Here is a 24,830-nt window from a genome sequence, read left to right as displayed (position 1 = left end):
TAACACATATGCACCTTTTCATTGGTTATATTCCATTATATTTGTAACTTAAGCTGTGTCAAAATGGAAATACCTGTTGACACTCTCCCTTTTCTCAAATGAGAACCAGAGTCAAGGACAGAAGCATGAGTGCCTTCGTGAGGTTTTTGATAATAGGGTGCTGAAAGGAAATCATGGCAATTATACAAAAGAATGTCAGGTTCCAAAATTGCATTTGATGGAATATGATTACTGTCAATAACCTAATTCTTGCTTTTCATCAAGGTGTCATTTGTCATTGTTGTTATCTGATTTAAGTTTTTTTTTTCTTTTCTTTTCCTCCTCCAGATTCTCTGAGACGAACTCGTCTGATTCTCTTCTTTCTGCTGCTGTTTGGCATTTATGGACTCTTAAAAAATCCATGTTTTTCTGGTAAAGGCTCTTTTTATTTATCTGACTTTTATTTTTAATCTTTTAAATACTTGATTATTTTTCATAGTCTGCCTTAGAGAGGAGAGAAGAAGCATTTCCTGTTTTGTTTTTTAAAGATTTTATTTATTTGACACAGAGAGAGAAAGATCATAAGTAGGCAGAGAGGCAGGCAGAGAGAGCGGGGAAAGCAGGCTCCCTGCTAAGCAGAGAGCCTGATGTGGGGCTCGATCCCAGGACCCTGAGACCATGACTTGAGCCAAAGGCAAAGGCTTAATCCACTGAGCCACATGGGTGCCCCAGCATTTACTGTTCTGGTGTCTAGGCCTTTCTTTCCTAAGTCAACAGTTCACAGATTGGGTCAATTTGAGGTGTTTTTTTGCATTGAAGTAGAAAAGTTTTAATCTGTTATGGTTACATGCCAACTGCATTATCAGGGCTCATTATATTTACATTGCTTTGTGGGTTACAAGAAAAGTTCCTTCAGACACTGTACGAATTTCAAGTTTTATTTTGAGAAAATAATTAATATTTTGTTAATGTTCCAAGGATTATGTTATAGCAAAAATGTTAGCTTAGCTTCTGGTAATGGTTGGTTTTCCAGACTTCTAGAAAGTTACACCTGTCCAGTTATAAAATTTGAAAACATGTAGAATAATTTTATAATAACAATACAAAGTGAAATAGTCCCCTATTTCAAAGACACACTAATAAATTTATGAAAAATGTATATATAATACATAAGTGTATAAAAATCTGGGGCTCCTGGGTGGCTCAGTTGGTTAAGCATCTGCCTTCAGTTCAGGTCATGATCTCAGGGTCCTGGGATCGAGGCGCCTGCACCTTCCCCCACTTGTGTGCTTTCTCTCACCCCCTCTCAAATAAATAAAATCTTAAAAAAAATTTATATATATATATATATAAATTTAGTATACAATTAAGAATTGCCTCAAGCGATTCTCATAGTTCTCCGTTTGCCAGTCTAAAATGAAGTAATAACGCCCATCCTAAGTAGTTCCTGTTGCTTTCTCAGCTATTCAGTTTTTACCTTGTGTTTTCTATGTTCTTTAGGATTGTTTACCTTGAGAGAAAAACGGATAACAATTAAAGAATTACAGTTGGTCAGGGGCGCCTGGGTGGCTCAGTGGGTTAAGCCTCTGCCTTCCGCCCAGGTCATGATCTCAGGGTCCTGGGATCGCTCCGCATCGGGCTCTCTGCTCAGCGGGGAGCCTGCTTCCCCCTCTCTCTCTCTGCCTGCCTCTCTGCCTGCTTGTCATCTCTCTCTCTCAAATAAATAAATAAAATTAGAAAAAAAAAAAGAATAACAGTTGGTTTGGATCAGGACCTCATCCCAGAACTTGCATGTTACCCCAGATATTTTAAGGTTTTTGTATCATCAAACCTTAGATGAGATTTTAACATACATCCAGGAATATCCTTTTCTTTTTTTTTCTTAAGATGTTATTTATTTGACAAAGAGTGATTGCAAACATGGGGAGCAGCAGGCCCAGGGAGAAGCAGGCTCCCCGTTGAGCAGGGAGCCGGATGTGGGGCTCAGTTTCAGGACCCTGAGATCATGACCTGAGAGGAAGGTAGATGCTTAACTGACTGAGCCATCCAGGTACCCCCAGAATATTCTTTTTATAGTCAGAGTCACCTTCTTTTGTCTCCTCATTTTCAAAACACAACCAGTGTAGGGACACCATATGATTGATACTGGAGGGGTGGGGTTAGTTCTGGCTATTATTTTATGTTTCTTAATTTCTTATATTAAACAAAAATATGTATCAAAATATGAAGTGCATTGCCTTATAATTTCTTATAAGGTTCAAGTGGTTTGGCTATAAATTTAATTTGCATAATTTATAAAGTCCCTCTGTATAAATCCTTAAATAAACAATGTAGTGGGCTAAAACTGTTAGTATCCAATGTAGAATTACTACACTACATTTACTCTTCCAACTTATGTATTCTTGGTATGTTAAGTGTTTTCAACAAAACTCTAGTTTTGCTTACTGATTTTTTTTTTTTTGCATCTAAATTTCTGTCTTAAAGACAATATTTTTGTCTTCTTCTGAGGAAATTAGAAATTGCTCTAATTACTCACTTACTTCTGTTCAGTAGGGAAGTTTAACCAAAGGGGAGAGGTTTTAAGAAACTTTTGTGATAGTTCCCTGTAGTTGATCTGAAGTATTTTACTGTCTTTCAAGCTTTCACTGTCATTCTTAATGATGTCATTACTGATATATATCATCTGAGGGCAAGTAATAACAGCTGCTAGAGGAGGAGGCTGCGTGAAAAGTGAAATAATCTCTTTTAAGGTTTACCCTTTTAAAAAAAAAATGTTAGTGCCAGTTTTTATGCTAATTTTAAGGCAATGAATTTTGTGGTGTGCATCCCTGACCAGTTGTATCAGGATAATTTAGGGTGATTGTTAAAAATGCAAACTGTCCTGGGCCTTTTTCTAAAACTATAAACCAGAAATTCTGGGCCATGGCCTGGGAACTTGCATTTATACATTTCTCAAGTGATTTTTATGCAGAGTTGAGTTTGAGAATGATTGGTTTAAATTTCTCTTAGATATGATAGGGGAAGAGGGAAATAATTTTTCATTTTAAAATATTTATTTATTTGACAGAGAGAGAGATCAGAAGTAGGCAGAGAGGCAGGCAGAGTGGGAGGGGGAAGCAGGCTCCCTTTCTGAGCAGAGAGTCTGATTCTGGACTCCATCCCAGGACCCTGAGATCATGACCTGAGCCGAAGGCAGGGGCTTAACCCACTGAGCCACCCAGGTGCCCCAATTTTTTATTTTAACTGGAAGGTGTAAAAATGTTATTTTAGGGGCACCTGGGTGGCTCAGTCGTTAAGCGTCTGCCTTCAGCTCAGGTCATGATCCCAGAGTCCTGGGATGGAGCCCGCATCAGACGCCCTGCTTGGCGGAAGCCTGTTCCTCTTCTCCCACTCCCCCTACTTGTGTTCTCTCTTTCGCTGTGTCTCTCTCTGTCAAATAAATAAAATCTTAAAAAAAATGTCATTTTAATGTGAGTCATTTATTCCTTGAACATGGTCTAGGAATCTGGAAGATGTAGTTTCTTTACCTCACTATGAATTAATGTATGTAAACTTAAATATAATTTTCTGTACTTTCTTACATCTGAATAATAGGGTGGTTGAAATCTTATGAAACTATCAAATATATAAACAATTATTTTTTTTTCTCTTTAGTCCGCTTCCGGACAACAACAGGGCTTGACTCTGCAGTAGATCCCGTCCAGATGAAAAATGTCGTCTTTGAACTTGTTAAAGGAGTAAGTTAAAAAGTTTACCCTGCACTCTTCAAATATTATCTAATTATATAAGGCCAATATTTGATTTTAAAGGTATAGAATAGAAAATATATACATTGGTCTCTACCTCCAGTTCGAGGCACTAAAACTCTTGTAATTCCCTAAATGACAAGAGTACTAAGTGCATCTTTGCTTCTGCAGTTTGGTCTTTGCAGCTTATGTGTGACACAGGGCTTCTAAATCCCTAGGAATTTCCTGGGCGATGGCACGGTCATTGTATGAGGCCACTCTGGTGGGCTCCTGGGTGGGGCTGGACACTAGATAAAACGAAGCCATGATTAGAACCTTGGAAGTTTTAGCTTCACTGCGTATTCTCCAACCCTCTTTTAGGTATTGGGACAGAAGAAATAAATCTCTGCTGTCCTTTCTAACAGAAACTAAACCATGATATTGCATATAAGGAAATAATAGAGTATGTTCAAATGTGATGAAATCTTATGGGAAAAATATGGAGCCGCGTGAAGAAGATTGGGAGTTTTGAGAGAAAGATCACAGTTTTAAATGGGGATGTTCAGTTTCTGATTGACTGAGAAGGTGACATTTGAGTGAAGATTTGAAGATGATGGAGTAAAATGCATGTGTTTTTTTTTTAAGATTTTATTTTTAAGTAATCTCTACACCCAACATGGGGCTTAAACTTGCAACCCTCTACACCCAACATGGGGCTCAGACTTGTAACCCTGAAATCACATGCTCTACTCACTGGCCAGCCAGGTGTGCCTAAACCATGTATGTATTTGAGCAGAGGACACTTCTAGCCAGAGGAAGAGAGAGAGCAAAGATGCTGAGAATTAATGTGCCTGACTTGTTTGCTGACCAATCAAAAGGCCACTTTAATATGGAGCAGAATGAGGGCTCTTACTCTTTCCACACTCTCTTCCTTATCTATGCATAAATATTTTTCACAGCCTCGACTATTAGGGAATAAATTATCAGGAGTCACTATGATAATTTTATACCAAGTAGTCCTTCCCTTCCCTTGGCAATTTTTTTAAGATTTTATTTCTTTATTTGACAGAGAGAGATAGCACAAGTAGGTAGAGAGGCAGACAGAGAGAGGAGGAAGCAGGCTCCCCACTGAGCAGGGAGCCCGATGCGGGGCTCGATCCCAGGACCCTGAGATCATGACCTGAGCCGAAGGCAGAGGCTTTAACCCACTGAGACACCTAGGCACCCCTAAAAATATAATTTGTTAAAAAATATTTTATTTATTTATTTGTCAGAGAGAGAGAGAGCAAGCAAGTGAGCTCAAGCGGGGGGGAGAAGCAGGCTCCCTGCTGAGCAGGGAACCCAATGCGGAACTCGACCCCAGGACCCTGGGATCATGACCCAGGGTGTTCGAGAACTGGTCTCCAGCACAGCGCTGGCTGGTTATCACTTAGCAAAGCCCTAAAGTCCATGTATTTCTTTAGAGAGTCTAAATTTTATACTTTGCTTGTCCTGGGTCTCCAGAGAACTTTGTGTTTGGACCCAATAATTCCTTTAGGCTGAACCATATCAGAAACCCCTTTCCATGTGACGAGAGGCCCCTAACCTGTGAAGCAGGGACTCTATCCCACAAAAGAAGCAGAAAACATCGCATGCGCTCTGCCTTGGCAGCTCAGGTGTAGCGACATGACCCAGGCTCCGCCAATGAGAGGGACACACTGCGGTGACGTGATGGGGAGACTCCGTGGGATCCATCTGACAGGTGGAAACAGCCGCATTCAGGGTCCAGATCTGACAAGTCTTTGCAATGAGCTCAGTCATCTCTGCGGCCCCCGGAGCACCTCCCACCATTGTCTGCCCTGACCATCCTTCCTGGAAGTTATCCTTCCCCCCTTTGTCTGTAGGTCCACTACATGTTTGTATCCTGAAATAATACCTTGTCTTGTTTTGCAGGGTGTGGACCTTCGTCCAGACGGACTCATACCGCACGCGCTGTTCTGTCTTGTGGACGCTGGACGCTGTTACAGAGATTTGCCCGTATTGTCGCCTGTGGGCGCAGTGCGTTGATTTTTCCCCCAGGGTCTTATCCCACTGCATGAGCACATCCCGGTGTGTTTACCTATTCCGCTGCGGAGGGATAGCTGGGATGTGGCTAGACCTTTGCTGGTTGGTATCTCTTGTTCTATGTGGCTAAGGGAAAAAGAAAATCCTCACCTCTGGCAGAGGCTGGGAGAAATACAGGGTACATCTAAATATTGCTTGGCTTGGTTTGGTATAGGGCATAAAGAGGTTAAAAACATTGTTTCTGTCACCTTATATCTCAAAACTTTGATATCATTGTGACCAAGAAAACCAAAGCGAAGCCTAGTGAAGTGAGTGGAATTATCTGGAATTCTAACGGTTTCAAAGACATGACGACGTGGCAGCGAAGCAGAGGACGGAGCAACAAGCAGTGCCTTCAGTCACGGACATCCGAACTGTGAACTTGGAAGAACCAGCAAGGCCCACACAATTATTTACATCCATAAAACTTGAAGACATACCGGAGTGTGAAGAAGTCTAGGAAATTTCTCAGGGCAAGCAGCCTACCGATCAAGGAATATTTGTTAGGTGTCTACTTTGCGCAAGACATTCCATTAGGTATTGTAGGAAGTACACAGATGTTTACAAGATGGAGGAAAAGATGCCCTAGACCTTAAAGAGCTTATCCATTGACTATCAGTAGATACAGGGACATGTACGCTAAGGGTCAAGGGAATGGCTGTAAGGTTTCTGCTTTACTCCTGGGTTACAAGCTCTGTGAAAGCAGGGACTGAAGCAGTTTTCTTTCTTTCTTTTTCTTTTCACCCTCCCTTCCTCCCTCCCTTCCTTCGCTTTATGTATTAACTTGAGAAAGAGCACAAGCAGGGGGAGAGTGGCAGAGGGAGAGGGAGAAGCAGACTTCCCGCTGAGCAGGGAGCCCGACGCGGGACTGGATCCCAGGACCCCGAGATCATGACCTGAGTGGAAGGCAGATGCTTAACTGACTGAGCCCCCCGGGCACCTCAGCAATCTCTCCATTGTGTCTCCACAGTTTTGGATGAATGTGTGAATGAAGAATCTGGAATCATCAGGAAAGACTGTGGAGAAGAAACGTCTTTTTATTTATTTACTTAATTTAAATTCAATTAATTAACATATAGTGTTTTATTAGTTTCTGGGGCAGAGGTCAGTGATTCATCGGTTGCATATAACTCCCAGTGCTCACTTCATCACATGCCGTCCTTAATGCCCATCCCCCAGTTACCCCGCCCCCCCCACCTCCCCTCCAGCAACCCTCAGTTTGTTCCCTGGAGTTAAGAGTCTCATGGTTTGTGTCCCTCTCTGATTTCATCTTATTTTATTTTTCTCTCCCTTCTCCTATGATCATCTGTTTTGTTTCTTAATTTCCACATGAGTGAACTCATGTGATAATTGTCTTTCTCTAGTTGACTTATTTCGCTCAGCCTAATACCCTCTAGTTCCATCTCTGTTGTTGCAAATGGTAAGATTTCATCGTTTTTGATGGCCGAATGCTATTCCGTTGTGTATATCACATCTTCTTTATCCATTCATCTGTCCATGGACATCTGGACTCTTCCCATAGTTTGGCTATTGTGGACACTGCTGCTATAAACATTGGGGTACACGTGCCCCTTCAGATCACTACGTTTGTATCCTTTGGATAAATACCCAGTAGTGCAATTGCTGGGTTGTAGGGTAGCTCTATTTTTAGCTTTTTGAGGAACCTCCGTACTGTAGTGGCTGCCCCAGCTTGCATTCCCATTACATCGCAGCGTAAGAGGTTCCCTTTCCCGAGAAGAGGGTCTCGGTGTGAATGCCAAAGGGAGTTAGCACTGACTCTGAACAGTAGGAAAGAGGATACGGAATAGGTCAAGGGGCTGGGCCTTGGCCTTGGGGATTGGAGAGAGGAAGAAGCCAGGTTGTAGCCGAGAGCTCTTCAGGGCATGAAGTGGGGACAGTGTCTGGAAGGACGGGGTCGGGCTCCAAAGTCAAGCTCTTGAAAGCCAAGTGAAGGATTTTAGTTTTATTCCACACTTCGTGAGAACAACTGCATTGCAGTGCACTGAACAGGGGAGGAAAGCGGTGTTACGGGAAGATTTGTTTTAGAGGGATGCAGAAAAGACTGTGTCAGATGGGATCCAGAGAGGACTGGGATCCCTCTCTCTACTTGGTCGGGGCTTATTTGCACAGTAGCAGTTGGAAGATGCCCAGGGCTGGTAAGAAGGGACAAGCCCTGATGCACAAGCGCTTTTCAAAGTAGCATCATATATTCTACTGTTCTTTTGGCCAAAGCAAGTCACCTGTTCAGGCCCAGATTCAAGGAGGTGGAAAATAAACCCTTCTTGATGGAAGGAGGGGCAATGCCACAAGGCAGACAGGAGAATGTATAGGAAGGGGTGAGCTTCTGGCTGTTTTTGAAGCCTCCCACCCTGGGCTAGGGGCTGAAGAAAACAGAAAGCACTAGATGCTTGGGGGTTGGGCTAGAAAGAGCAGAAATGCATCTACTTCCCGGAACACATCTAAATGCCGTAGTCTTAAAATCTGATCTGCTTACTCTAATTAACCCAGAAATTATGCAGATCATTTCAGACAAGTGTTTAACCCAGCTCTCAGAATCCGGGTGTCTAGAAAAACAGACTCAGAAACTTTGTCTTTCCGTAGTTCTTTCCGTCTCTGAGACATTTTAAGAATAAAAGTGAACATTGCATTTAAGCAGTTGGAAGCATGCCTGGTTTCTTATCAGCCTGTGGCAGCAGGGGCACTCCCTCAGAGCAAACCTGTTCTGGTCCTCCCACTACCCACAATTTACAGCCTACTGCATCACAGGCACGGTGTATGGGGTTGACACGCTTTTTGGAGACCTTAAAAACATTGTTTTTTTTTTTTTTTTTTTTTTGAGTCATGAGCAAACTTTTAACTCAAAATTGCAAGAGATACTGAAAAATCTAGATGCAGATACATCATTAAAATAATTTGAAAGCAATTTCTAGATCTTCTCACTTCCTTTGAGTTCTCAATTAGAGATGCCCCCCAAAATCGCACAGCCAGCAGCATTTAAGTGACCTCTTTATAGTGAAATAAATCCCGAAGTAAAATGATAAATACTCCTTCTGACTCAGTTTCGCGGCGAAAACAGAAAAAAGAACACTGAGGTAAAGTGGGGATGAATGACCGTGTTTGGTCTGCTAACAGGTCCCCAATATGAGCATCTGCCCAGGGCCTCCCGGGGGCGGGGACTCCACCGGCTCGGCAAGGGCCTCGCACTCAGGGCTGTCCACGCTTTCCAGGCGGGAGACGCCGTCATCGGAGCCAAGGGAGCCAGGTTTCCGGGGGTCCTTCCTGGCCTTTGACCTGCTGTGGCGGAGCGCCAGTTCCGCGGGAGACCTGCTGGCCTGCAGGCCGCGCCGGGCCACGAAGATCCCCTCCTGCCGGGAGCAACTGCACCGAGGCTGTGGCCGGCCGCCCCGTTATCCTTCAATGAGGAAGAACCCGCTCCCGCCGCCCCACCAGGATCGCGTCCCCGACCGGCTCAGGCCTCCACTTCCTCGGGGCGTGGCCCCACCGCCCCTCACCAGTAGGCCACGCCCCTCGGCGGCTGAGGAGCGCGCCTTTCTCTGACGTCAGGTCCCGCCCCGGCCCCGCCCCGCGCCCGCCCTCCGCAGCTTGAGCGGCTTCGCCTGAGGCGGCCGTTGGGGAGGCGGCTGAGGCGGCTGAGGCGGCGGCGGTGACGGTGACGGGGGCTGCGGTGGCCGACCCTGCGGACGGCGGTCGGCTGTCTGTCTGCTTCCGTCCCGGAGCGGCGGGCGATGGTGTGGCGGAGCGCGCGGACGCGGGCGGCGCGGCGGCGGGCATGAGGGAGGATGGAAGGGCAGGACGAGGTGTCGGTGCGGGAGCAGCACTTCCACAGCCAAGTGCGGGATCCACGGTGAGCCGGCCCGCGCCCCGCCCCCCGCGTCCCCGCGTCCCCGCGCCCCCGCGTCCCCCGCGCCCGCCGCGGCCGAACTGCCAGCCGCCCCCAGTGCCCGGCGCCTCCGCCCTCCTCGCGCCCCGCGCCCCCGGCCCCGCCGCCTCCATCTCCCGGGCCCGGCCACGCCCCCCGCCTCCTCCCCCCTCCGCCCCGCGCCCCCCGCCTTCAGTGCCCAGTGTGCCCCGACCCCCCGCCCCGCGCCCCCCGCCCTCCGCGCCCGGCGCCCCCCCCCCGCCCCGCGCCCCCCGCCCTCTGCGCCCGGTGCCGCCCCGCGATCCCCGCCCCCCGCCTTCCGTGCCCGGTGTCCCCTGCCCCCCTGGCCCGCGCCCGGTGCCCCCCCCCTACCCCGCGTCCCCACGCTCCCCTTCCCCCGCCCCGCGCTCCCTCGCGGAAGCTCAGGTGGGCGCAGTACCCGCGCCGGCCGCTGGGCGCTCTTCTCGTCGCGGGGGGCGGATGCCGGCCCGGCGGACCCGCGAGCGTGCGGTGCCCAGTGGCGGGTCCGGGAGCCGAGCGTGCGCAGCCCGCCCTCCGGCCCCGCTGGCGTTGGCTCAGGACCCTGCGGGTTCGGGGGCGCCCGGCGATGTGGGCCGCGCCCGCCGTGCTCGGGGGCCGCTCCCGGGAGCCGTCGCGCGGGGGGTGCCTGTTCCGACCAGCGCTCGGCCTCGGGCACCGGTGTGTGCGCCTTCCGTCCCGCAGCGCAGCGCGGTGTGCGCGTGTCTGTGTCCCCGTGGCCGCGCGGGGACCGTGTTACGTGCGTGCGTGCGTGTGTGTGCGGGTGTACTCGTCCCCTCTTCGGACCGACGGCTCCCGCGTTGGGCCCCGCGTTCAGCCGCAGCGCCGGGAGCCGGGGAAGAAGTTCTGCTGCGGAATCGCCGCCCTCGTGTGGCTCTCGGTCTCGGGGACTGAGAACCGCCTTGCCAGGCCCTGGCTTGGAGCGAAGCGCGTTCCGCGAGCGACGGCCGTGCGACGGCGGCGCGGGGGCCCGGGCTTGGGGCCTGGGGCGCCCGTGTGCGCCCCTCGCGGGCCGGTGACGGGTTCCGAGCGCTCTGCCCCGGGCGCCGCCGCGGCTGGGTGCACCCTTTAGCCGGCTCAGCGCGTGCCGTGCTCTGTTCTGGATTTCAGCCGCTGCAGGAAGCGCGTCCTCATACTTTTATTTTCTTACTTTGTTTTGCACAAAAAATTGTATATGCGCTTCCCTGATGATGAACGAATTTGGGTACCTTTTCCTATATGTATGGTCATTTGGAACGCTTTCGTGAAGCGTCTTCAAATCTTTCCCCATTTCAGATTAGTCCTGTAATCTCTTAAATACTGATTTGCAAGTTTTCTTTATGCTTTCCGAATATGGTAATTGCGTCAGGTATATGTATTGCAGGTTTTTTTTTTTTTCCATTTTGTGGATGCTTTAACACTCAACGACGTATCTTCTGATGAGAAATCCTTAGTTTTCAGAGTTACTTTAACAGAAATTGTTTCACGGTCAGTCCTGGCTCTGTCCTGTTTAAGAACTCTTTGCCCGCTCCAAAATTGGGAGGACATTCTCTGTTTTCTCTAAATGCTTTACTGATTTGCTCTTCTCATTTCGATCTGCAGTTCATCTGGAATTTGTTTTTCGTGTATGTTTTGAGGTAGGAATCTTTATTTTTTCCCCCCACCTGGATGTCCAGTCCCTTTAGCACCATTTACGACCTTTGTCATGACTTAGGTAACTATAATTGTGGGGGTTAATTTTGTAATCCACGCTGTTCCATTGATCTGTTTGCTTTTTGCCTTACTTTTTAATTAATTACGGAGTCTGTCATTTGGATTGAGAAGGGGACTTGCGTTGTAGTAGCCACGAGCTTTATTACCTTTGCTACTCTGGAAACAGCCTAGTTTTGGTGCTCATTTCAAAGTGCCTTAGTTCTGCCACTTGTCACCCCAGCTTTCTCCGAACCAGCACCTCTGGGTGGTGAATGCATCCTCTGCAGAAGCTGTACAGATGCGAACAAGCCCACTGGGTTTCCGGTCTTTGGCATTTTTTTCTCAGATTATTCAGAGGGAATATAAATACTTGAGTTTTCTCTAAGACGTGCTGCCAATACTTTTATTTAGCGATTTTTTGGTTTTGCCCTGTAATGCTGTAAGTTTTACGCTTTTTTCTGATACAATATTCATAGCATGTGATTAACATTTTTAAGTGTACAATTCATTGGCTTTAAGTGCATTCACATCTTGTGCAACCATCCCCACTGCCCATCTCTAGAACTTTGCTGTCCTTCCAAACTGAAACGGCCCTCATGAGTCATTGACTTACCATTCCTTTCTCCGTCCAGCTCTTGGCAACCACCGTTGCACTTTTGTCTCTGTGCATCTGGCTCATGCAGGTATCTCATGTAAGTGGAGTCACACAGTATTTTTCCTTTCGTGTCTGGCTTATTGCATAAGGCTTTCAAGTTGCATGCATCTTGTAGCACGTGTCAGAATTTTTTTCCTTTTTAACGTTAGATGACATTCACTCGTATTGACATAGGACGTTTTGTTTATCCATTCATTCATCACTGGACATTTGGGTTGTTTCCTGGCCTTTGTAAATAGTGCTGCTATGAACATGGGTGTACAAATACCTCTTCAAGACCTTGCTTTCAGTTCTTTTAGATATATGCATACCCAGAGGTGGAATTGGTGGGACCACATAAAAAAATGCTATGTTTAATGTTTTGGGGAGCTGCCATGCTGTTTTCTGTAGTGGCTGTGCTTTTTCACAGCCCCACCAGCGGTGCTCCAGGATTCCAGTTTCTCCACCAACACGTGTTGTTTTCTGTTGTTTTAAAATACAATAGTTATTCTAATGGGTGTGCAGAGGTATCTTATTGTGGCTTTTATTTGCATCTCCCTGATGATTAGTGCTGTTGAGCACTATTTTATGTGCTTCCTGGCCATTTACATTTGTATATCTTCTTTGGAGAAATATCTGTTGAGTCCTTTGCCTGTTTTGAATTGGGTGGTTTTGTTGTTGACTTTCAGGAGTTCTCTATATATTCTGGATATTAATCCCTTATTAAATGTCAGATTTGCAAATATTTTCTCCCATTCTGTGTGTTGCCTTTTTACTCTATTGATAATGTTCTTTGATGTACAAAAGTTGTTAATTTTGATGAAGTTCATTTTATGCATTTTTTTCTTATTTTGCCTGTGCTTTTAGTGTTATATTCAAGAGATCATCACCATGGGGCACCTGGGTGGCTCAGTCGGTTAAGTGACTGCCTTTGGCTTGAGTCATGATCCCAGAGTTCTGGGATCGAGGCCCGCATCAGGCTCCCTGCTCGGCGGGGAGTCTGCTTCTCCCTCTCCCTCTGCCTGCTGCTCTGCCTACTTGTACTCTCCATCTGGCAAATAAATTAAAAAAAAAAAAAAAAAAGAGATCATCACCAAATTCAGTTTCATGAAGATGTCTTGCTATGTTTTCTTAGAGCGTTAGAGTTTTAACTCTTACATTTTGGGTCTTTGATCCATTTTGGGTTAATTTTTGTGTATTCTGTGGTGTTTAACTTATAAATACTCATGTAATAATTCTGTTTTGTCTTAAGTATTATGAATATTTATGAATTCTCTGGTCAATTATTTCAGTGATTATGTAGCTAAAATCTGTTAACCAGGTGGTAATGATCTTTTTTCTTTCCTTCTTTTGCTGGTCGCTTTTTCCTTTTTCTTTTGAACTTCAGATTCACAGAATTGGATTAATTATAATCCTGGGTTCATACACAAATTTTTCATTGTTTCATGTGTGATCTGCTTTTGATTAACCTGTTTTTAAATAGTATGCACCCACGAACTATTACCCAGAATACCAAAACATTGACTCTAGCTTATTAAATACCCAGCAGGAGAAGTGAAATGTGGACTGTAATTTATATGTCCTTGTTCATTATCCCTGCCATAGCTGCGCAGGACCGCTTGTCTTTTGGTCCGTCTATTCTTTTTTTTTTTTTTTTTAAAGTAGGCTCCACACCTAGCGGGCTTGAGCTCAGAACCCTGAGATCAAAGCCGGAGTTGAGATCAAGAGCTGGTTGCTTAACTGACTGAGCCACCCAGGCACCCCTGTACTCTATTCTTTGAGTGCATTTACTTAGATGGTATCTTCCAAGTGGTTTTCTTATGTTGATACTACTTTCACTGATACAGCTATTACTCTAAAATGGTCACAGATCAATACATAACAGTACCCCCCAAAATCCTGGTAATACCTTCACTAAATTAATAATAAATCACATTTATTGAGTGCTCACCAGGTATCTCATTTGAGTCCCATAACAAGCACATGAAGTAGGTATTTTGCAGCATGTAGCCAAGGTGGCATAGTCAGCATGTGGTGGAACGAGAGTTTGAATCCGGGCAGGCTGATTTCACAGCCTGTACTATATTTATAGTCCTATAAAATTTAAACCTCCACTGTAACAGGGTTATGTGGGATCCAGCTAGGTTGGTTACATAAAATGCTTGTTGTAAGGCTAATGAAAGGACCAGGGAGAACCTATGAAACTAGCTGGCCAGGAATGTTGGGGTCTAGCTGCACAATTTAAATTCTTCCTTATTCTGGCTGTAGCATTGTTGGGAACAGTTCTGGGGTTCACTGGAACTTTTACAACAGTGGAGATTTTAGGATCCCTAATCTACATGGCTTCCTTTGGGCCAAATAGAGTGGGGATATAATGGAGATGCCAGGAATCATCCTCTCTACTTCTTCCGTAGGTGAGTTTACCTGCCTTTTTGTACCAGGGTCTTGCCTTCATCTCCATGGCTCTCTCCATGTGCTGCAGATAAAAACTTTAGCCCTTCCCTCTTGAGAATAGAGGTTGGGCAGAAGATGGGAGCCAATGATCAATCTTGTATCTAATTTTGAAATGCAGTGTCTGGAGGTCTGTAGTCTTTTCTGAGCTTTGTCACTGTTTTCCAGCCAAAGACCATAGGAATATACTTGTAGTTGGCCAAGTTAGGTTGATTGCATGTTGCAGTAAGGGAAAATGCGTACCACCGGGAACTGTGGGGTGTTTCAATAAGAAGACATTTGAAAGGAGCTTTTAAAAATAGGATTTGGGCTTGTGTTGGGTGATTTGGAAAGAATTTAAGGAGATGGGGCTGTGATCTGTATTGGATGCTGTTAGGAAGCAGAGATAATTCTATGATTGAGTATCTTAATCTGATATAGAAGGAAAGAAAATTGGGTGGGGTGAAGTTGAAACTAATTGGAAATGAAGCAAGTCATTCATATAAGCCATGGTGGGGAGATATTTGGTCATTTTTTTAAAAAAAGATTTTATTTATTTATTTGCACCCCTGAAGCGCTCCTGAAGCTGTTTATTTTCAAGAGGAGAATCATCAAGACCTAGCTGTGAGGGGCGCCTGGGTGGCTCAGTGGGTTGAGCCTCTGCCTTCGGCTTGGGTCGTGGTCTCGGGGTCCTGGGATCGAGCCCCGCGTCGGGCTCTCTGCACGGTGGGGAGCCTGTTTCCTCCCTCTCTCTCTGCCTGCCTCTCTGCCTACTTGTGGTCTCTGTCTGTCAAATAAATAAATAAAATCTTAAGGAAAAAAAAAAAAAAAGACCTAGCTGTGAGTGCCTCACTCTGTTTGTAGTGACAGCAAAGCCTAGCTTGGTAGCAGCAAGCCAGCTTCCAGATGTCAGGGGCTGCTTTTCTCTTTCTCAGTGTGGTCCATAAAGTCTTGTACGGTATAGTATGGTATAGAATGGTGTAGTAGAGGCAAATCCAATAGCTGACATATATTGATTTTATAACATAGGTGAGCAAAAAGGAATGGGATAGCGGTATAGAGGATGGTTTGTATTTGATTTTGCCTAACTGGGTTAAATGAACTTCCCCTGGTAGGTGGTACAGTAGCCCACAAAGATGTTCACGTGGTACTCTCTGGAACCCTGTATGTCATACATGGCAGAAGGGACTTTGCAGATGTGATTAAGTTAAGGGAGAGATTGTCCTAGATTATCTGGGTGAGTGCAGTGTAATCACAAGCATCCCTATAAGAGGGAGGTGGGAGAGTCAGAGTCAGAGAAAGAGATGTGACAACGAGCAGGGGGTAGTGTGAAGCACCTTGAAGATAAGGAAAGTGAATAGCCTCCAGAAGCTGGAAAATTCAAGGGAACGGATTCTCCCTAGAGTCCATAGAAGGAATTAGTCTTGCTGACATCTTGGTTTTAGCCCAGTGATACCCATGTTAGGTCTGTGACCTTTAGAACCATGAGGTAGTAAATTTGTGTTAAGCACTGAGTTGCAGAATTGGTTGCAGCAGCCACTCAGAATCCTTCATCAGGAAGGAGGCTTTGACCTTCATTGTTCTCCTTGTGACTCTACCTCACTTCTCTCTAGTTTTGTACTTGGGGTTGAAGGAGACTGAGGAATTTCTAATTGCATGTAAAAATTTTTTCTTTCTTTTTATTCTTTCTGTCTTAAGTAATAGAAGTACATTTCCTGAGAGGTATAAACATTTCAAAGAATGCCATATCATTTCAGCACGATTTCTCGTGTTAGTTTTCCTTTTGTTTCCAAGCTAATTTATACAGTAGGATAGACTATATATTCTCTGAGAGCTCTATGCTTTTGTTTTATTCTGCACGGTATTTGTAGAAGGTAATTGTAGATATTTACTCATGATGATAAGGTTTTGAAGATTACATATAAATACAGTAGTATAGGTTAATTTTCTGAAAACCTTGGTGGTAAGATAATTCAAAGAACATAAAGCATTAAAAGAAAAAACACACGAGGCGATAAAGTTCAGAATTTATCTTTGAAACCCTTGTAAATGTTCTAATACTTGAGATGAAATGATTCAGAAAGGACACACAATAAAGACAATAAATTCTAATTTTACGTATCTCTTGTGTGTTAGAATTTTCAGAATCCCCTTCCCTAGAATTTCATTGGGATCCTTGTAATGCATTTTGGATTGTTTTGAATAATATGCATTATGAGAAGTATTTCCTCTGTCTCTTTTTCCATCCAGGTGGCTTTCTGATTTTTGGCTCAGAGTTGTTGACTCCTGGGACCAGCTCCTGACTATCATTCCACTGGCACAGAATAACTTGTGTGCTGGAGGTGGGAGATGGTTTGGGTGCCTTTTCCCGGTCGCTGGGTATAGAACCCTAGCTCTGTCTGTGATGACTCTGCATCAGAGCACTTGTTCTCTTTTATGTTCCTGTTTTCCTTCTGTCCCCACGAATGGTAGTGTGGTACCTTCTGCAGCTCAGATTTGCCTTCCCAAGGTGACGTTGTAGAAACTATTTCTCTGTCGTCCCACTTTACTTGTCTTTGCGTTGCTGACCCATCTCCACCAGGAGTGACTTGAAATTCAGGGATGCCAGAATTTTTTTGTTTTTTAAAAAGCTTTGTAGAATTAAATTTGCATGAACTTCAAATTGTGTGAGGGGAACTTGAAGTTGGAGAGGGAATATAATATCATTTTCTTTTCTTTGTTGATGTTTTTGTGGTAGGACTGGTGATAAAACTTGTGTTTCAGTTGTGTAGGCCGTGGATTCTCTAGATAGAATTGTTAAAGTATTCTGATATTTAATTATATCAGTTTTTCACATGCCTTCTTTGGGGCTTAGGCATCAGGAACATTCCACATACCTTTTACTAAATTAATTTTTTTTTTTTTTAGAGAGAAAGGGTGAGAGTGTGTGTGGGGGAAGGGCAGAGGCAGAGAGAGAGAAAGAATCTTAAGCAGGATGCCAGCACAGAGCCTGATACAGGACTCGATCTCATGACCCTGAGATCATGACCTGAGACAAGACCAAGAGTCAGACGCTTAACTGAGCCACTTAGGTGCCCCCCACATACTCTTTAATGTACATCTTTTGGCCTTACGAAGTCATTCATCTGACATTAATTTGAGCACCGTAACTAAATATGGAATTTGACAAAAAGTTGACCAACTAGGACTGCAAGCAGGGTTGTTTCACTAGCATACTAATTCATGATTCTGTAGTGATTCTTTGGGATTGATGTATGAGTTTGTTGATATTGCATATTGGAATATCAGATGTATTATTGAGGCCTATACTGTTGTTATTCATAGTATAATATTTTCCTTCAAAACCCCAAATTTTAACTATTTTATTGAGAGCCTGAGCTTTTCCTTATTACACAGCAGTGCTGAAAGCTGAACAAGGAGGTACGTTTGTTGGGTTTGGATTGGGGCAGTGTAGGTTCCAGTCATATCTTCACTATTTACTAGCTGTGTGACATTGGGAAAGTACCTTAGTCTCTTTGGAACCTTCATTTTCTTGTCTATGAAAATAAGGTAAGCACCTTATTATTTTTGGTGCAGTTGTAAATTGGACTGTTTTCTTAATCTCTTGTTGCTGTTTCATTATTAGTGTATAGAATAATGCAGTATTAGTTTTATGAGACTGACGTGCTGCCTACTGCACTAAGGAGGTAGGTGCAGTATTTATTTATTTACTTAAAATTAACATATAATGTATTATTAACCCCAGGGGTACAGGTCTGTGAATCGCCAGGTTTACACACTTCATAGCACTCACCATCGCACACACCCTCCCCAGTGTCCATAACCCAGCCACCCTCTCCCTACCCTCCTCCCCCCGGCAACCCTTAGTTTGTTTTGTGAGATTAAGAGTCTCTTATGGTTTGTCTCCCTCCCAATCCCATTTTGTTTCATTTATTCCTTTCCTATCCCCCAAACCCCCGACGTTGCCTCTCAACTTTCTCATATAAGGGAGATCATATGATAATTGTCTTTCTCTGATTGACTTATTTCGCTCAGCATAATACCCTCTAGTTCTATCCACATCATCGCAAATGGCAAGATTTCATTTCTTTTGATGGCTGCATAGTGTTCCATTGTATATATATACCACATCTTCTTTATCCATTCATCTGTCAGTGGACATCTAGGTTCCTTCCATAATTTGGCTATCGTGGACATGGCAGGTGCAGTAGAGTTTTAAAAGCGAATGTAAGAATATTGAACCCATGTGCAATCACTGAAATTATGCAATTTATATTTAGCAGTACATATATGTATATATATTTTGTTCTCACCAGAACAGTGGAAATGCTGCACAAAAACTCAACTGTTTTTTTAAAAATGTTATTGAGATGTGATTCACATATCATATAATTCACCCAATTCAGTGGCTTTTAGTATATTTAAGAGTTGTGTAGCCATCACCACAATCTAATCCTAGAATATTTTTATTTATCTCCAGGAGAAACCCTATGCACATTAGCAGTCATTCCCCATTTCCCCCTGAATTCTCTTCCCTCCAGTCCTTGGCAACAGCTAATCTACTTTCTGTATGGATTTGCCCATTCTGGGTATTTCATATAAAGTGAATCACGCAATGTGTGTTTTTTTGGGGTGTCTAGCTTCATTCCGTTAGCATGATGTTTTCAGGATTCATCTGCATCGTAGCATGCATCAATACTTCATTCTTTTTTGTGGCCAAATAATATTTCATTGTATGGATGTGCCACATTATGTTTATTCATTCTTTAGTTGATGGACCTTTAGGTTTTTTCCCACTTTTTGGCTCTTATGAAAAATGCTGCTGTGAACATTGATGTACAAGTTTTTGCTGTGGATGTATGTTTTCATTTTTCTTGGATGGAATTGCTGCATTGTTTGATACCTCTGTGTTTAATATTTTGAGGAACTGTCAACTGTTTTCCAAAGTTGGAGCACCATTTCACATTTCTATCTACAAACATTTCAATTTTTCTGCATCCTCTTTAACACTTGTTATAAACTGCCATTTTAATTTTTTAAAAAATATTTTATTTATTTATTTGGCATAGAGAGGGAGAGAGCACAAGCAGGTGGGGTGGCAGGCAAAGGGAGAGGGAGGCAGAGGGAGAGGGAGAAGAAGTAGGCTCCTGCTGAGCAGAGAGCCCAACATGGGGCTTGACTCCAGGACCCTGGGATCATGCATGACCTGAGCCGAAGGCAGACACTTAATTGACTGAGCCACCCAGGCACCCCCCCCTTTTTTTTTTTTAAGATTTCATTTATTTATTTGACAGAGAGACAGAGGGGGACTACAAGCAGGGGGAGTGGGAGAGGAAGAAGCAGGCTTCCCACCGAGCAGGGATCCCGGGACCCTGGGATAACAACCTGAGCCCAAGGCAGATGCTTAACAACTTAGCCACCCAGGCGAGCCCCCCTTGATTTTTAATTACAGTCATCCTAGTGAGTATGAAGTGTTATCTCATTGTGTATGTGTGTGTTTTAAAGTTTTATTTAAGTAATCTCTACACCCCATGTGGGGCTCGAACTCACAACCCCAAGATCAAGAGTCGCTCTCTCTTCTGACTGAGACAACCACCCACCCCTCATTGTGGTCTTGATTTGCACTTCCCTAATGACTAAGGATGTTGAACATCTTCACATCTGTTTATCTGTGTATCTTCTTTGGCAGAATGTCTATTCAGCTTTGTCCTTTTTCAGATTGGGTACTTTTTTGTTCTTCTTACTGAGTTGTAAGAAATCCTCATATATTTTGGACATCATGCCCTTATCAAACATATGACTTGCATATATTTTCTTCTATTTTGTGGGTCATCTTTTCACTTTCTTGATTGCACAACAATAGTTTTTTAATCTTGTTCAAATACAATTCACCTATAAATTTTTTTAATCACTTTTGTATTTAAGTCATATTTTAGAAAGCCTTGCCAATCAAAGGTCATAAAGACTCTTGTCCTTTTTTCCAAAAATTTTACAATTTTAGCTGTCACATTTATATGTGTGATTCACTTTGAGTTAATTCTTGTGTATGGTAAAGAAAGGGGCATATCTATTTTGGTGAGCTGTCTCTTTAGATCTCTAGCTCACTTTTTAATTGGGTTGTTTTTTGAGTTTTAAGAGTTCCTTCTGTATTTTGGGTTCAACTTCTTTAACTGGCTATGTGTTTTGTACAAATTTCCACCAGCCTGTGGCTTGTCTTATCTTAACCAGTGTCTTTCACAGGGCAGAAGTTTTTAATTATAATCCTGTCCAATTTATTATTATTATTTTTTTATAAACTATGCTTTTCGAGTTGTATCTGAAGAGTCATTGTCAAACCCAGGATCACCGGCATTTCTTGCAGTTTCATGTTTTACATTTAAGACTGATCTATTTTGAGTTAGTTTTCATGAAAGTTATAGGGTCTGTGTCTAGATTAATTTTCTTTATATATATATTTTAAATAAATTCAGTTAGCAAACATATATAGTATATCATAATTTTAGATGTAATTTTCAATAGTTCATCAGTTATGTATAACACAGTGCTCATCACATCACATGCCTTCCTTAATGCCCGTCACCCAGTCACCCCATCCCGCCACTCACCTCCCCTCCTGCAACCCTCAGTTTGTTTCCTATAGTTAAGAGTCTCTCATAGTTTTTCTCCTTCTCTGATGACTTCTCATTCAGTTTTCCCTTCTTTCCCTGTGATCCTTGATGGTGTTTCTTATGTCCCGCATGTGAATGAAACCATATGACAATTGCCTTTCTCTGATTGATTTATTTCTCAGTATAATACCCTCCAGTTCCACCCATGTAGATGTAAATGTTAAGTATTCATCCTAATGGCTAATATTCCTTTGTTTGTATATATATCTTATCTATCTATCTATCTATCTATCTAATATCTTCTGTATCCCTTCATCTGTCAGTGGACATCTCCGCTCTTTCCATAGTTTGGCTATTATGGACATTGCTCCTATAAACACTGGGGTGCAGGTGCCCCTTCGGATCACTACGTTTGTATCTTTAGGGTAAATGCCCAGTAGTGCAATTGCTGGGTCGTAGGATAGCTCTATTTGCAGCTTTTTGAAGAGTCTCTACACTGTTTTCCAAAGTGGCTGTACCAGCTGGCATTTCCACCAACAGAGTAGGAGCGTTTCCCTTTCTCTGCATCCTTACCAACATTTGTTGTTTCCTGACTTGTTAATTTTAGCGATTCTGACTGGTGTGAGGTGGTATCTCATTGTGGTTTTGGTATGTATTTCCTGAGTGTATATGCCGAGTGATTTGGAGCATTTTTTCATGTGTCTGTTGGCCATTTGGATGTCTTCTTTGCAGAAATGTCTGTTCATGTCTTCTGCCCATTTCTTGATTGGATTATTTGTCTTTTGGCTGTTGAGTTTGATAAGTTCTTTATAGATTTTGGATACTAGTCTTTTATCTGATATGTCGTTTGCAAATATCTTCTCCCATTCTGTTGGTTGTTTGGTTTTGTCGACTCTTTCCTTTGCTGTGCAGAAGCCTTTTATCTTGATGAAGTCCCAATAGTTCATTTTTGCCTTTGTTTCCCTTGCCTTTGAAGACATGTCCAGCAAGAATTTGCTGCAGCCGAGGTTGAAGAGGTTGCTGCCTGTGTTCTCCTCCAGGATTTTGATGGATCCCTGTCTCACAGTTAGGTCTTTTAGCCATTTGAGTCTATTTTTGTGTATGGTTTAAAGAAATGGTACAGTTTCATTCTTCTGCAGTGGCTGTGAAATTTCCTCAACACCATTTATTGAAGAGTCTTTGGATATTCTTTCCTACTTTGTCAAAGATTAGTTGACCATAGAGTTGAAGGTTCTTTTCTGGGTTCTTTATTCTGTTCCATTGATCTGTGTGTCTGTTTTTGTGCCAGTACCATACTGTCTTGATGATGACAGCTTTGTAATAGAGCTTGAAGTCTGGAATTGTGAAGCCACCAGGTTTTGTTTCTTTTTCAACATTCCTTTAGCTTTTCAGGTCTTTTCGGTTTCCATACAAATATTAGGAATATTTGTTCCGGTTCTGTGAAAAAGGTTGATGGTATCTTGATAGGGATTGCATTGCTCTGGGTAGTGTAAACATTTTGACGATATTTGTTTTTCCAATCCATGAGCATGGAATGTTTTTTCATTTCTTTGTGTCTTCCTCAACTTCTTTCATGAGTGTTCTATAGTTTTCTGAATACAGATCCTTTGCCTCTTCAGTTAGGTTTTTTTCCTAGGTATCTTATGGTTTTTGGTGCAATTGTAAATGGGATAGACTTCTTAATTTCTCTTTCTTCTGTCTCATTGTTAGTGTATACAAATGGAACTAATTTCTGTGCCTTGATTTTATATCCTGCCAACTCTGCTTAATTCCTATATGAGTTCTAGCAAGTTGGAGTGGAGTCTTTTGGATTTTCCATGTAGAATATCATCTGCAAAGAGTGGGAGTTTGATTTCTTCTTTGCCTATTTGGATGCCTTTGATTTCTTTTTGTTGTCTGGTTGCTGAGGGTAGGACTTCCAGTACTATGTTGAACAGCAGTGGTGAGAGTGGACATTCCTACCGTGTTACTGACTTAGAGGAAAAGCTCTCAGTTTTTTCCCACTGAGAATGATATTCGCTGTGGGTTTTTATGATGTTGATGTATGTTCCCTCTATCCCTACACTGAAGAGTTTTAATCAAGAAAGGATGCTGTACTTTGTCAAATGCTTTTTTTGCATTTTGCATACTCTCTTGAGAGTATCATATGGTTCTTGTCCTTTTTATTTATGTAGTATATCACATTGATTGATTTGTGGATGTTGAACCACCCTTGCAGCCCAGGAATAAATCCCACTTGGTCATGGTGAATAATCCTTTTAATGTACTATTGGATCCTATTGGCTAGTATTTTGGTGAAAATATTTGCATCCATGTTCATCAGGGATATTGGTCTGTAATTCTCCTTTTTGGTGGGGTCTTTGTCTGGTTTTTGGATCAAGGTAATTGTGGCCTCATAGAAAGAGTTTGAAAGTTTTCATTCCATTTCTATTTTTGAAATAGCTTCAGAAGAATAGGTATTAATTCTTCTGTAAATTGTTTGGTAGAATTCCCCTGGGAAGCCATCTGGCCCTGGCCTTTTGTTTGTTGGGAGATTTTTGATCACTGCTTCAATTTCCTTGCTGGTTATGGATCTGTTCAGGTTTTCTATTTCTTCCTGGTTCAGTTTTGGTAGTTTACATGTATCTAGGAATGCATCCATTTCCTCCAGATCGCCTATTTTGTTGGCATATAGTTGCTCATAATATGTTCTTATAATTGTTTATATTTCTTCGGTGTTGGTTGTGATTTCTCGTCTTTCATTCATGATTTTATGTATTTGTGTCCTTTCTCTTTTCTTTCTGATAAGTCTGGCCAGGGGTTTATCAATCTTATTCATTCTTTAAAAGAACTAGCTCTAGTTTCATTGATCTGTTCTATTGTTCTTTTGGTTTCTAGTTCATTGATTTCTACTCGAATCTTTATTATTTCTCGCCTCCTGCTTGGTTTAGGCTTTATTTGCTGTTCTTTCTCCAGCTCCTTTAGGTGTAAGAGTCACTTGTGTGTTTGAGACTTTTCTAATTTTTTGAGAAAGGCTTGTATTGTTATGTACTTCCCTCTTAGGACTGCCTTGGCTGAATCCCAAAGTTTTTGAACAGTTGTGTTTTCATTTTCATTTGTTTCCATAAATTTTTAAAATTCTTTAATTTCCTGGTTGCCCCATTCATTGGTAGGATGCTCTTTAACCTCCGTGTATTTCAGTTCTTTCCAAATTTCCTCTTGTGAATGAGTTCAAGTTTCATAACATTGTGATCTGAAAATATGCAGGGGATAATCCCAGTCTTTTTGTACTGGTTGAGACCTGATTTGTATCCCAGTACGTGATCTATTCTGGAGAAGGTTCCATGTGCACTTGAAAAGAATGTGTATTCTGTTGCTTTATGATGGAATGCTCTGTATATATCTGTGAAGTCCATTTGGTCTAGGGTGTCATTCAAAGCCCTTGTTTCCACGTTGGTCTTCTGCTCAGATGATCTGTGCATTGCTGTGAGTGGGCTGTTGAAGTGTCCCCTACTATTACTGTATTATTATCAGTGTGTTTCTTTAATTTGGTTATGAATTGGTTTATATCATTGGCTGCTCCCAAATTAGGCACATGAAAATATTTATAATCATTAGATCTTCTTGTTGGATAGACCCTTTATTATGATAATAATGTCCCTCTTCATTCCTTACTACAGTTTTGGTTTAAAATGTAATTTGTCTAATGTGAGGATTGCTACCCCAGCTTTCTTTTGAGGTCCATTGGCATGATGAATGGTTCTCCACCTCCTTACTTTCAATGTGGAGGTGTCTTTAGGTCT

At 43.0% G+C, this 24,830-nt stretch overlaps 1 protein-coding gene across 2 annotated transcripts in view; it reads left to right on the top strand.

Annotated features, from left to right (window-relative positions):
* Positions 1–8,430, top strand: part of LOC308338017 (ankyrin repeat domain-containing protein 26-like) — a 140,450-nt gene extending 132,020 nt beyond the window's left edge. Inside the window, exons 23-25 of one of the 2 annotated variants that reach the window (XR_013966355.1) lie at positions 328–411; positions 3,634–3,716; positions 5,637–5,933. Coding sequence is in view for 1 of the 2 variants with exons in the window: in XM_080831571.1 (XP_080687697.1) it covers positions 328–411; positions 3,634–3,716; positions 5,637–5,750 (281 nt within the window). In the remaining variant the exon portion in view is untranslated. Of the gene's footprint in view, positions 1–327; positions 412–3,633; positions 3,717–5,636 lie in introns of both variants that reach the window. The other variant, XM_080831571.1, reaches the window with a different exon arrangement.
* The last annotated feature ends 16,400 nt before the right edge of the window (positions 8,431–24,830 follow it).

The sequence above is a fragment of the Martes martes genome (assembly GCF_963455335.1).
Source record: "Martes martes genome assembly, contig: scaffold_135, whole genome shotgun sequence".
Taxonomy (NCBI): Eukaryota; Metazoa; Chordata; class Mammalia; order Carnivora; family Mustelidae; genus Martes; species Martes martes.
This window is presented reverse-complemented; position numbering and strand designations above follow the sequence as displayed.